The sequence below is a fragment of the Leptopilina boulardi genome, unplaced genomic scaffold (genome assembly GCF_019393585.1).
Source record: "Leptopilina boulardi isolate dan_hultmark-lab unplaced genomic scaffold, ZJU_Lbou_2.1 LbouV2_211, whole genome shotgun sequence".
In the NCBI taxonomy this organism is placed as follows: Eukaryota; Metazoa; Arthropoda; class Insecta; order Hymenoptera; family Figitidae; genus Leptopilina; species Leptopilina boulardi.
Genome location: NW_026137765.1, coordinates 131,330 through 145,574, shown reverse-complemented (window position 1 = coordinate 145,574; position 14,245 = coordinate 131,330). Strand labels below are relative to the sequence as shown.

At 26.7% G+C, this 14,245-nt stretch overlaps 1 protein-coding gene across 1 annotated transcript in view; it reads right to left on the bottom strand.

Annotated features, from left to right (window-relative positions):
- Positions 1 to 14,042, bottom strand: part of LOC127278834 (ras-related and estrogen-regulated growth inhibitor-like) — a 54,907-nt gene extending 40,865 nt beyond the window's left edge. Inside the window, exons 1-2 of the mRNA XM_051300757.1 lie at positions 13,434 to 14,042; positions 9,829 to 11,014 (exon numbers count right to left, since the gene is read on the bottom strand). Of these exons, the coding sequence (XP_051156714.1) occupies positions 9,829 to 9,919 (91 nt within the window). The 5' untranslated portion in view covers positions 9,920 to 11,014; positions 13,434 to 14,042. The remainder of the gene's footprint in view (positions 1 to 9,828; positions 11,015 to 13,433) is intronic.
- Positions 14,043 to 14,245: the final 203 nt, after the last annotated feature.

The window sequence follows — 14,245 nt, the reverse complement described above, 5'->3', positions numbered from 1 at the left end:
TCAAAATGAAATGGAATTTTAGATATGCGCCTTTTTGTAAGAACCATATAAAACATTTTTTTTTTAAATATTTTTTTACGAAGCTATTGTTGATTGAAACTACAATTATATAATTCAGATAGTTTGATTATAATTTCTTTAGTCGAAAATTGCCTTCTATAACTAAGAATTATAATTATCATTAATTATACAACTGCTATTAATTGTAACTTTAATCAGGGATAACTTTTATAATTTTAATTACCTTTGATTATCAATACCATTAATATTAATTACCATTGATTATAAATGCTATTATTGAAAACTACTATGAATTATATTTATCATAACCCTTGTATAATAAAAGGAGAAAAAATCTTAGGCGCCGGGAATTGAACGCACGACCCTAAGGCTCGCAAGTCGATAACATAGCCACCTAACCACGGACCTACTACAATTATTGTCGATAGAAAAATGCATTCACAGAAAATTAAAAGGCATTAAAATAAGCTGCAACGCTTATTATTTTAATACAATTTTGCTTATTTTAATCCATTTTGTTATTAAAATAAGCAAAATTGGATTAAAATAATAAGCGTTGCAGCTTATTTTAATGCCTTTTAATTTTCTGTGTACGTTGTTATTAAATCCAGTTACCTGGATTCTTATAACTGAGAGATTTGAAAAAACAAATTTGAACAATTATTTGTTTTTTAAAATAAAAAAATTCAGCAAACAAAATTTTTTTCGAAATCTTTTTTTGTTAAATCTTTATTTCTCTGATTGCCAATACATAGCATTCTAAATAAGACACACCGGGAGTAAATGTGTATTTTTTTTGCGAAGCTATATAGTTTTTTGAATGAGACTTGCAGACAAATTTATGAACAGAACATAATCCCTGGACGACTGTACTGTGTGTAGTTAATAAGTCTCAGAGGTTCGATGCGAATAACATCGGTTGGTGCGACACTATACCTTTCTGACTATAAGTTCGCCAAGTATCGAGAAATTTATGAAGCGCGCCACGCAATGCTCGCTTATTCTCTCTCTCCTCTCTCTCTCTCTCTCTCTGCATATCGAGTGTCATGTTGGCCTTCCGCTTGAAAAAGCAAAAATATACACAACGTACTCGACACTATCATGTTGGCATTTGAATTTTCTATATACTTTGTCGCATTGAAATTCGTAAAAAAATTATTAACATTGAAAGATATTTATATACAAAAATGCCTCAATGTAATCTTTCGAGTAAATAACAAAAAAAAAAAAAAAAAAAAACCAAAAACTTGTATATTCGCACATTTTAAAAATTCTCGCATACTTTTTCTTCATTATTATTACTATACTATTTCTGTGACTTTAGATTCCAACAAGTTGAAGATAGAATTTTTTTCGAGAAAATAAATTCTAATAAAAACGAAATAAAATCAAAAAAAAAAAAAGTTTTCGTATTACAAAAATATGAAAAGAATTTGTAGTATGAGAAATATGTGAAAAACTATTTTTTTTTTTTTTGAAGTCATTGACTTTTATATGTCACATGAAGAATAGATTTAAACTATTCTTTATAACAGAGGATCGAAAGTTCAGATTCTCTCGTAAGCGAAATCATACATTTTCAATGCAAAGGAATATGAGCTAACAAGGAATTTATAACCTGATCCTTCAAGCATGATACCTCTGTGTTACCATAATATCACCAGCAAATTCACATTCTTTTACTATTACTCAGCTTTACTGTGTTATATTTCAAACAGATATACGAGGAAGAGACATACTTAGCAAAATGGTAATTTACCATTTATATTTCGTTTTCAACTTGAAGATTTTAATGGGATTTGGGAATTTATCACCATTCAGTTAATGTTCGAGACTATAAAAGCAGAGGAATGCCAATCAATAAAAATTTTCAACCTACATTCAATAATTTTACTTGTTTATGAAAATCAAATCATATACACATTACTTTATATATTGAATAAAATTTACCTAATATAAACCTGATAACAAATTTGTAAAAATAAGTTTTAAAAAACACATCTTTAAAAAATTAAATATATTATATAAATATTAGAATGAAAATTAAGAAAGCTACTGTTTGAAAAAAAAGTAAAAGTGGAAGAATAGGAAAAAAAATCTGAAATTATGTTGTCAAGTTTTTCCTCTACTTGCAGGAAAAATGATGATTAATGGATTTTCGATTATGAGCAGACAGCTATAATAATTTTTTAATCACTTAATGTAAATCATCAAATTCATCCATTTAAACGTATATTCATTTGTTAATCAATGATAATTATGTTTGAAGGTGTTATCCATTTGCAGATATAATAATTGATGGAAAAAAAAAATTAAATTTGTAATATCTAGTCAAGGAAATCGTTAATATTCTATTCATATATAGTACATTCGCATCAGTGAAAGTTACATCAAGTCAATTAAATTTTACTGTCACGATAAAGATTGAATGCAACAAAGTTTGTATTTTTTTTAAAACATATTATAGTTATATTTCTTGATAAAATATAATATATTAAATTATAAATATAAAAATTATATTATATTATTATATAAATATAGAAATTAAATTATATAAAAATTATATATAATTGTAATAATACACGCACTTGAACGTATTAAAAAAAGTCGAAAATGGATCCAAAAAAGGGATGGTTTAAACCCTTGTGATTTTTATATTATCACTAATATTAATTCAGTTTTAAAACCTTCAATTATCTGTATCTCTCTCAAAGAGGGAGATTTAAGATCTATCTCTTTTTTTCCAACTGTTTATCGTATTTTTATGATCTTCCTTAGACTTAATGTGACCTAATCTAATCCTTTTTTGTGAGACTTTATCAAGTGCAATCGATACTCATCTTTTCCCCTAACAGTTACGCCGGTTCTTTGAGAGAGTATATATATATATAGTAGTCCCTAGGCGATGATGGGCAGGCGTGATAGTGAAAAATTCTTACTTACTCACTGCCTACTGATTATTAATGGCGCCAATCGCGAAAGACGCGAAAAATAGAAGAATAACCAAAGTCGTAAATTGACTTGTAACGTCAACGTATAAATTATTCGTCTCAAGGCGTTCAAGAAATTTTCTATCAAGGCACGTTTCTCACAGAAGGGGAAAAAAAGAGATACATATAGATAATGCAAATGTATTGAGAGTTACTATGGAAATGATTTCAGAGAAAAATTTTGATAAGTATTCAAATTGCGAGGAAATGCATATCTGTTTTCTAACAATTATACAAAATTTCGAAGAAGAGTTATCACGGATAACTTATATAATTTTAATTACCCTTGATTGTAACTACCATTGACACTAACTACCATTGATATTAGTTACCATTGACACTAACTACCATTGATATTAATTATCATTGATATTAGTTACCATTAACACTAACTACCATTGATATTAATTACCATTGATATTAATTACCATTGACACTAACTACCATTGATATTAACTACCATTGACAATAACTACCATTGATATTAATTACCATTGATATTAATTACCATTGATATTAGTTACCATTAACACTAACTACCATTGATATTAATTACCATTGATATTAATTACCATTGATATTAGTTACCATTGACACTAACTACCATTGATATTAACTACCATTGACAATAACTACCATTGATATTAATTACCATTGATATTAATTACCATTGATATTAGTTACCATTGACACTAACTATCATTGATATTAATTACCATTGATATTAGTTACCATTGACACTAACTACCATTGATATTAATTACCATTGACAATAACTACCATTGATATTAACTACCCTTGATATTATCTGCCACTACCATTGATTTAATTAATTGAATTTAATAAATTATATTTATTATAATTTCAATTGTTCTATCCTATTTCGAATTTTTAATTAAAATCCCTAACGCCTATGTATATCTAACGAAGAAAAAATTGTAACCACCGGGAATCGAACCCAAGACCCCAATGCTCGTAAGTCGATAACCTACCCACCTAACCACCTTCGCACACAACGAGGCTTTGCATAAAACTCCGATTAAAGTATATTTTTTCTCACACATAGAATCATAAATTTAATTAATAAAAATAATATGAAACTAATTTTTCATGCTACTTTTTCTTTTCTATTCAATAAATTAATCAGGGATCAATTAAAATTTTTGTTTATGAACAATATTTCAATGTTGGATTGAATGATGTCGATTATGGTGAAAGGAGAAGTTTTTCTCAATGAAATATTATATCATGCGCTGTGAAATTGTCGACACAGGACGTCGTTAAAAAGTTTTTAGTATTGCCGACGAACAAATCTATAAACGGAAAGGAAAACGTGTTGTCCATTTCGTATCGATAACAGTATCGATTAGTCCGTTATGTTCTATGGAAGGAAAAGGGGAACACGCTATCGACATCCATGGGATGTATAGGCACCTAATGACCCATTTTCTCGATAGAGTAATTAGCAAAAATAATCATTACAATTTTTTGTTTAATATTTTTCTTTATATGATTCATATATATGTATATAAAAGCAACATTTTGATAATTATCAATGATAAAACTTTCGTTTATTGTTGAAAGTCATTTATTGCTGCTTTCTACTATCGTATATAATAAGAATTATAAAAAGACATTTTTTAAAATTAATTTTTTTAAAAATTTTAATTAAGATCATTATTAAATTAAATAAGAAAAGGTGTATAATTATAAAATGTGATTTTATAAGAATGCTATTTTTAAATCATTTTCACGCGCACGCACGTTCTTTGGTGTTAATGAAAAATAATTTTCGCATTTTTATTCGCCTTTGGTATAATGAACGTGTAATTGTGTACAGCATTTAATTATCACTCTTGTTTCCTTGACTGATTTCCAGACATGGTTTGCTTGGGCAAAGTGTCCAACAGGTTTGGTTCGTTAACTTTTAAGAAAAACCTGTTGAAACACTTTGCTAACAAAGAAAGGATTCCGGAAGACGGGATTAAAATTTAAAGAAAAAAAAAAAAAAAAAAAATGTGTCATGTTACCTGACACCATGAGCAGAGGGTTCTCTGTTCAAAAGTCGAAAGTTTAATATCAACGAGTTTCAAACAGGAAATAAACCTAAACCTTTAATATGTTGACTTTTCAATTGCTTATTATATGTAATTTTATTTCTAATCAGGGCCACATCAGGCGCGGCGTTTCGTTCCCTAATAGGGCAGCCTGATCCGGCCCCGATCTGGGCCCTGACAAAATTTCTACACTGGTATTGGAGAAATCAATTTTTTTTGATAATTATGAATTTTTTCGAATAAATGAAGAAATTTTTAATATTGTCAAAAGTAATGCGAGTAAAATATTTAATAATTTTATTGACAGATAATTTTTATTCTGATACTTTAAATTTTTGCATCACATGGAGATAAAATGGACTTGAAATTATTACAAAATTGTTTTTTTTTTTAAATAATTGTGTAAGAGATTCTTCTGTGAAACCGACTCATCTTCTCCAGGTATACTGTATATAGTATATACGAACAATTAAGTAATTACGCAATTGCTACATCGCGATGTAGACTTGATGAGATTGGATGGAATCATTAATAAATAAACCTACATTGTCTTTGAGCTTTATAAAATAAAAATAATCGTAAATTTAAAATAAATTAATATTTTAATTGCACAATTATTATTGTTCAATAGGTAAATATTTTTTCTTTGCGACAAATGAATATATATTTTTAAAATTATAAGCGCACTTTAATTGGATCAACAGATTTTGGTTTGCATTATTATCAAATAAGTATTTGTATTAGATAATAATTATCAATCTCAATTGATTTACAGATCAATTGTATCTCAAATACAAAAATTATTGGTTCAAATAAAATTTATTTAATTCAAATAAAAATTATTCGATTCACGTAAATATTTATTTAATAACTAATTATTTGAAAATAATTTTTTTATTATAGAGAATTATAATAAAATAAGGGATTTATAAATTCCAATCGAGAAATTTCGGTAAAAAATGAAATGCGGTAAATTGTTTGATTTCAGAAGGAGCTTATATATAAAAGAGCCGAGCTCCTGGGATCTATTTTAACGAGACATAAGAATTATCCTGGTGGATATGCGCGGCGGCTACTGTTGAAGGGGGGTTTTATAAGCGTGTCGAAAAAGCGCACACACCACATGGAGATAAAAGGAGAACTAATGTGAATGCGTAAACTTGGAATCCACGTGGACGTTTTAACGAAAGCCTATATGTACACGTAAGTACACGTTTTTTTTTTTTATTTATTTGTTTTTTTTTTGTTTTTTTTTTTTTTTATTTTACTTTTCTCAGTACACCATCTCGTTCGCGTATATCGGATGTCCACATCTTTGTATACACCAGCTTCTCAGGATTTCGTGGACCAGCGAAAGAACCTCACCAGCCGTCCGTGGTATCCGATAACGTCCTCGAACCGTCCTTATCCTTATTATAGCTAGTAGAACACGAGATCTCACGACTTTTACGGATTCTCTCCCAACATTTCGTCCCCTCTTTTATATAGTTATATAAAACAACTTTCAATATATATATATATGGTTTAATCGCGAAATTTATTCCCTAAAGTATCTCGCGCTCATAGAACACATCAATATTTTATAATATTTATATAGTGTGATATTATAATTTTCTCGCGAATCATTTTTAATCAGAGAGGATTAAATGAATCGCAAATGAAAGATGGGATAATTAATTATCATATTAATATTATAGACAAATTGGACTAATTAAATGCTATAACGATTGAAATATTATAAGCATTTTTACTGAAACCATTAAAACTTTTACTAAACTGAAAAAAAAATTTATTTGACTCAAATAATCGCTTACTTGACTATTATCAAATAAATATTTACTTAAACCAAATAAATTTGAGATGGTATTTGTTTCAAATACAGAAATTATTGGTTCAAATACACTTTATTTAATTCAACTAAAAATTATTTGATTCAAGAAAAATATTTATTTGTGAAAGCTTTCACGTAATTTTTCCTGTACATTTTCAAAATGTAAAATTTGAATTTTTTAAAAATTAAAGCAAAAAAAAAAGCTAATAAATTACATAATTAGCAAAATTTTACAATCTTGGTAATCAATTTTAGAAAGTTGTGTCAAATTAAAATATAAAAGCAAGTAAAACTTGAAGTACATCAAGTAAAATTAACTTAACTACGTGAGTGAGATTTTCTCGCTATAATTTGTTTGTTAAAAAGAATTTTTAAAAATTTTTAAATATTTTTAAATAAAAATGTTTAAGGGAAAATTATTTTTTTTTTAAAATTATAATTATATAATTAAAGATTTTTTTTAGACAAATTGAAATAAGAATATCTTAATGTTTATTTATAAGCAAGATTTAAACAACAATGGAAATTTTAAATTTGTATATATATATGTGAGTAATGCTTCATTGAGTAAGAAATAAAAATTGTTATTAACGAGGGTTTATCTTTATCTGGATCCTCCCTTACGAGCGAGGAATTCAAATAAGGAGAACCGCGAATGAATAATGAACTCGCGCAGGACTATGTCGGTTCGTTTGATATCATTTCTGCATTAATAAAAATGCCAAGAAATAATAATTCATTATATAATTAATAACAAATATTTTGATAATTAAGTAATTTAAAAATTATATCAAATTATATTTAATTGCTATAATTTGATGTGTCTTTATTAATTAAAAAAAATTATTTTAGAAATTTTTATTTAAATTTTACTTAATTCAGAAAATATTTTCAATTCAGTTTAATTAAAACAAACATTTCAGTATCTCCAGTGCACACAATTAGTTTAAAATTTATTTACTACTGATAGAATGTTGTGATTAACTTTTTAGAAAAAAAAAAATTAGAAATTTAAGAAAAAGACTTCCAGAGTAGATTCCTCTGTGATTTATGATTTTAATCGCTAACATATCTGGAAAATTAATTAGTAAGATGATTTTTAATCTACAGAGTTAGATTATTAAAAAAAAGAAGAAAATGTATTTTTAATATATTTTATACAGTTCTTTTGTTTTTAATTAAAAAAATAAAGTCTCTTATCAAAACCATTGTTTAAAGGTAATTTTAATGAGGTAATTCTGAGAAATTATATTTTTAAACACTCATTTTGCGTGATCTAATCTCCATTAAAGTTTAAAATGCAAAAAAAATATATAAAAACGATATGATTGTTCGTCTTTGGTTTTTTTTTTTTTTTTATTCATTCTTTGAAAATAAAAAAGTTAATTTATTAAAAAGGCATGAAAAGTCAATAAAATTATAATCAAATATTGTGATTCTATATTCAATATAAAAGAAATTCCTTTTCATAATGATATACACTATCATTGTTTACAAAACAATAATAACAATGGATATAATGAAAAATTAGAATCGAAAAAAGAACAAGTGACTGTATTATAATTTAAATATAGATTACTTTTCTATAGGAACTATATTGTTTTTTTTAATTTGTATATGACAAATAATATAATATTTATCTATTTTTTTATTACAATTTTATTTAGTTTCTATTATCGTTTATTACTAACTAAAATAAAATATTAATTATTAGTGCCAATTAATTTAATAATATTTAATTTCAATTGAAACCAAAATTAAATAATTGTATAATTGACCTAATTAATAATTATTTGATAATAGTCAAGTAAATTATTTGAATCTAGTAAATTTATTTTCAGTATCATATTTAAAAAATTCATATTAATTAATTACTGAGTTTTTGTAAAAACTTAAAAAAATTTTCGAGTAAAAAATATTCTCAGATAATGTTTCTCATGATTAAGTGCATCTGTTTGACAACAATATCTGCCTTTTTAATATCTATATATAATTTGGCGTGAAAATATTTATTTTAAAAGACAATAAACATTTTTAAAAGACATTAATAATACACGAAATTAAAAAAAAAGAAACAGTTTTAATAAAATCGAGTGCGCACTTTATATTATAATTATAGAAAAAATAATTATTATTTAGATTATATTAAAATAAAATGCATGATCCCGTTTTTCTGGAAATTGCACTTGGAAATCAGTTTTTCGATTTCTTCAATTAAATTGTAATTTACCGCAAAAAAAAAAAAAAAAAGAAATAAAGAAACTTTATTACGATTTCTCATCTCAGGATGAGATTACATATATACTATATATATAATTGAAGCGAGATTTTAATGTTTTTATAGTATTTATACTGTTTTTAGTTTTTTTTTGCAAAATAACTGAAAGTTAACTTTGTATTATTAATGATCCGGCTAACGTTATTAACAAAATAGTTTATTGCTGAAATTAGTTCTTATTTGAAGTTGCGTCTTACTAAAACAGGACATTACTACTGTCGAATAGTTTCACTTTTTCACCTTCTATTTTTGAGAATAAAAATCAATTTAAAAAAATTTTACTGTAAGAAGTAGTTTAAATATTTTCATTTAATAAATATTCATCGGACGTAAAATAATAATGTACCAAATTTCCGCTCTTCAGGTGAAAATGACCGAAAGTTCTCTGAAGAAGGGTCAGGAGGGGCGCATGTATCGGGACATACAAAAAATGATGGTGGTAATAATTATTATATAATTTGTAATCAAATAAATTTTTTTCCAAAGAGAAATAAGAAAATCCAATTTTTTCTTAAAGGAAAATTTTAAAAATCATTTATTTTTTTTTCTTCGAAATAAAATAATTTTCGATAAAATAATATTATGCTAAATACTGAAAATTAAAAAGAAGAATTTTTTACGAGAAAAAAAAGAGGGGGGGGGGAAACTCACCAGATTTGCCGACTCTGGGGCCGCCGAGGACGACCACCCTTATCCTGTTGACGTTTGTCATCAGCTGGCAGGGCGAAATGTTAGGTGTCATTTGAAGCACATGGATACATTATACATTTATATCTTGAATGATGATCTCCCACTTTTTTTTTTTATCACTTTTCTCTTCTTTATTTTTTCTCTCTTCTCAAAAAAAAAATGGTTAATATTGCGCGATTCTCACTCACATTTTTTTTTTTTTTTAAAGCACAATGCGGTCTTTCTCTCTTTTGTATCTATATATGTATAAAGAGGAGGACACTGACCCACTTCAAATGATAAAGAAGGGGAGGGGGGAGGGGTAAAGGCGAGTCTTATGTTCACTTGAAGATTTGTGCTTTGATAAAAGTGTTTACAAACACGACAATACGCGCCAACTGTCACTGATTTGCATCTAACTCGGGATCGGATTCCCTTTTACCTTTGGTTGTCGTTGTCGTTTTGCCCGCAACTTCGCAGAAACTTTTTTTTTTCTTTCTCTCTCTCTCTCTCTCTTTCGCGGTCCACCGCAAAAATTTATTCACTCTTGAGATTACCTGGACGCGTAAATTTTCTTTTTTTTTTTTTTTTTTTGTTTCCTTTTTGCGTGTAAACAAGTGGCACACGCACTTTTCCGCGGATTTCAAAATATGCGCGATATCTTTGTACCGCTTTGTAATTATTCTTTTGCAAAATGGAACGTTTTACCAGCTAAATTACCAGCCACAACTTCCTTTATTCATTTTTTTTTTCTCATTTATCAAACATTTTGCGGTTATCATTAAATGAGATTTTTAAATAATTTTTTTTTGCTTTTAAATTTTAATTTGAAAAATTGGTCCTTTTTTTCATTTTAAATTTTTTGTGCAATTGAAAAATTTGCTGGTTATTATTGTTTTTTTTTTGCAGAATAATGCTTTGTCGAGGGTCGCGAAGATAGCCGCAGGAATTCGCGTAATGAAGGCACAAGAGCAACCACTCAAAGTGCCGAGGCGCCACTTAGCTCTCGACTACGCTTCCAGTTCTCTCTTTGGCCGATCACTTCACTTTCTCTGCGTCCTCGGGACTTATCCGGGAGTAAGTAACTTCACGATGATGACAGTATCGATGGTGGTGGTGGTAGTAGTGGTCGCGAGAGATGCGTCTCGACACGTGGGACTTGACAATTCTGCAATTTAGACAGAAAAAAAAATTTTTTTTCTTCATTCATTAAGTCATTAAAAATAATATAGGATGCAAAAAATTACCAGAATTTTTTTTTTTTTTTAAACAAAACGATAAAAAAAATTAAAGGTACCAAAACTAAAAAGAAAGAAAAATTCGAATTTGCCGAATTAACGAACAAATTACAAGATAAATTAATAATTTAAGGATTTATAATAAATTTAGTTATTATAATAATTAATTAATAATAATTAAATTATTAATTAATTATTTGATAAATTAATCCAAAACAATTGAATTAATTATTTCCTATAAATAATTTATACAATGATTTGTGTAATTGTTTTATTATTAGTAATTATTCTAATTAACTAATTGGAGTTTCTTGTAATCAATAAAATCAGTTTTTTTTAAAAATTTTTTTATTACCGAAAGTATTGAAAGAAAAATTACCGGTTAAAAAATTTGGAATTAAATTATAGATATAAAACATTGCAAACTACTGTTTTCGCGCGAGGGATTTGTTTGAGTGATTTGAAACTAAAATGATTAAGCAACTGGATTAGGGGAGATTAAGGCGTGAGATTAATCAGGTCAAGTATATGGCAAGATCAAAAAATAAAAATTATGTTTAAAAAGATTAAGCAGGTTCAACAACTGGAGTATATATATATATATTGAGCTTCTGAACTAATCGTGATCCACGATTTTCTATATTGTTTGGTGATAGGAGACACGTAACACTTGCACAACCCACGTTAAAAACTGATCACAAACTGATAACAATGACTAGTCATTTATCATTCACGTTTATAAATATATGCGCAGATCTTTTGAATGGTACTTCCTCATTCACGCATATATGATCTATTGCTTTTGACACTCGTTGCATATGGGAAAAGCCACGTGATATTCATGTATAAATAGAGACAAAAAAAAATTAATCTATCGAAAGAAATTTCTTTTCAATACAAAATAATATTTTTATTTTATTTATTTATTAATGGGTTTATTTATTTATTTTTATTTATTTTTTGCATATTTTTATATAAAAAAAATTTAATCTTGTTTCGATAATTTTTGAAATATTCGAACTCGTTTTTTTTTTTTTTTTTAAATAAAATTGCCCCTTCGAATTAATTTTTATCACCTAATCATTGAATTCATAAACAGTCTCTACTCGGTAGAATTTTGTAAAACGAGCAATGTAAACGTAATTATCTGTTAATTAGATAAATTACATTTTTAAAGAGCATTTACTACCAAAAAAAAAAACGAATTTTTATCAGTTGATAATATTATGTCAGTTTTATATTATCATCATATTAATCCCGAAATCCTAGTAATTTGGCCTTTTCAGACGAAGGTTTTTTTTTATACACGTGAAGTAAATATTTATTATATTATTATCATCATAATTTTCCGGAAATATAGATTTGAGAAATAATTAACTTTTTAAATCAAGAACAAATTTTCCGTATAAAAACTGTTAAATTTTTTTTTTTAATTAACGATTTCTAAAATAAAATTTCTAATAACAAAAAGAAAAAGACTTTCTTAATTTAAATTGCGTGAAATTTTCAATATATGATAATAATATCAGATTATAGGAAACGATATAGAGGAAATTCAGTAGATGTAAATTTGCGATAAACTTTAGTGCACATAAATAGAATTCGTTACAAGGTACTATCCAATTGAATTAATTACATTTATCAAGAAGGAAGTATTTATTAACATTCTTTTAAGATAAGATTAATGATGCACCCTGAATTTTTGATGATTCAGGTGCGTATATTCTTTCTTTTTTAGATCAAGAAAAGAAATTTCATTTACTATTAAAAAATTTTCAATTTTCAAATTAAATTTAAGAAAAAAAATTTTTTCACTCTTTTTTTTTTAATGCTCACATTGAATAAATCGATCTGTTTTTTTTTACATTTTCCTCGTCTGAAAATACCAAGAACCATAAAAAAACAATTACGCGGCGCTCATCATTCGTTGCAAGAAAAATTCCACATATATATACATCTCACCGAAAATAATATCAATATTGAATTTTATTTGAGGAGAATTACAAAAATGTACACACAACATTATAATATTGTCAGCATTTCCTTATAACTTGCGACACATAGAATTGAACTCTCCAAGGATAAAAAAAAAACAGGGATTAAATTTAATTATCAATTATCATTGTTGGTACATGATTCATTTTAATTTAATTAGCATTCAATCATTGCTTTGTTTAATGTATTTATGCAAATTTTTGCATTACATTCCAATTATCAATTTGATCTAAAAAAAAAAAAAAGTTGATTAATAGCTATATATGCAAATTAATACACAATTAAATTTGCAATCTAAAAAAAGAAAAGGAGGACTTGTTACATCAAGGGCAGAGTTCAAATTTTGAACCTTACCTCAAGACTCTTTCTCAAATTTATTTTGTATGAGAAGCTCGTTTATAAGATCACCGTTTTTTTTGCGATATATGGGCACACACTAAATTCTCATGAATTTCACTTAGAACGAAAATTTATTAAATATCCAAAAGGGAAAAATATTTGAGGATTTTCACTTGACGAATGAGAAAAAAAAATTATTATTTGAGCGATTTTTCACGGAAATTCCTTGATTAATAAAGTGATGCCGGTTAAATGTTATTTATATTGAGGAAAAGCGGCGACTGCTAAGCACATACATATACAATTTGTACTACTCGCGCTGAGCGCTCGCCGGCGAATGCTCGCATTTGAGTCCGTGCACCGTCTAATATGCACTACCTACTGGGTAGTACGCGATACCGCGCCATGCTACAAGCTGAATGTTAACAGGTAAAGCCAACCAACCAGCCAGTCAAATGTCCACGTGTTAGTACAAACACATACAATCATGACCGTGCAACGATAATGTGGCGCCTGTGGTTTTCTTTCTTGAAAAACTTCTTTTAAAAAAAAAAAGGAAAATAAAAAAAAAAAATAATTTTTCCTACAATTTTCTTCAAGAGAACGCGCACAAATATTTACTAAAAATAGTACTGAATTTCCTCTGAATCGAATTTTATTTAACCAATCGCAAAATTAATTAATAATCGATTGTTATTAACCAAATTTTCATATATGGGAGATGATTTTAATTTTTTTATTTTGAAAAATAAAATTTTTAAATTAAAAATGTTTAAATATAAAAATGAGAACAAAATTTTTATTTAAATTAGAGAAATAATTAAATA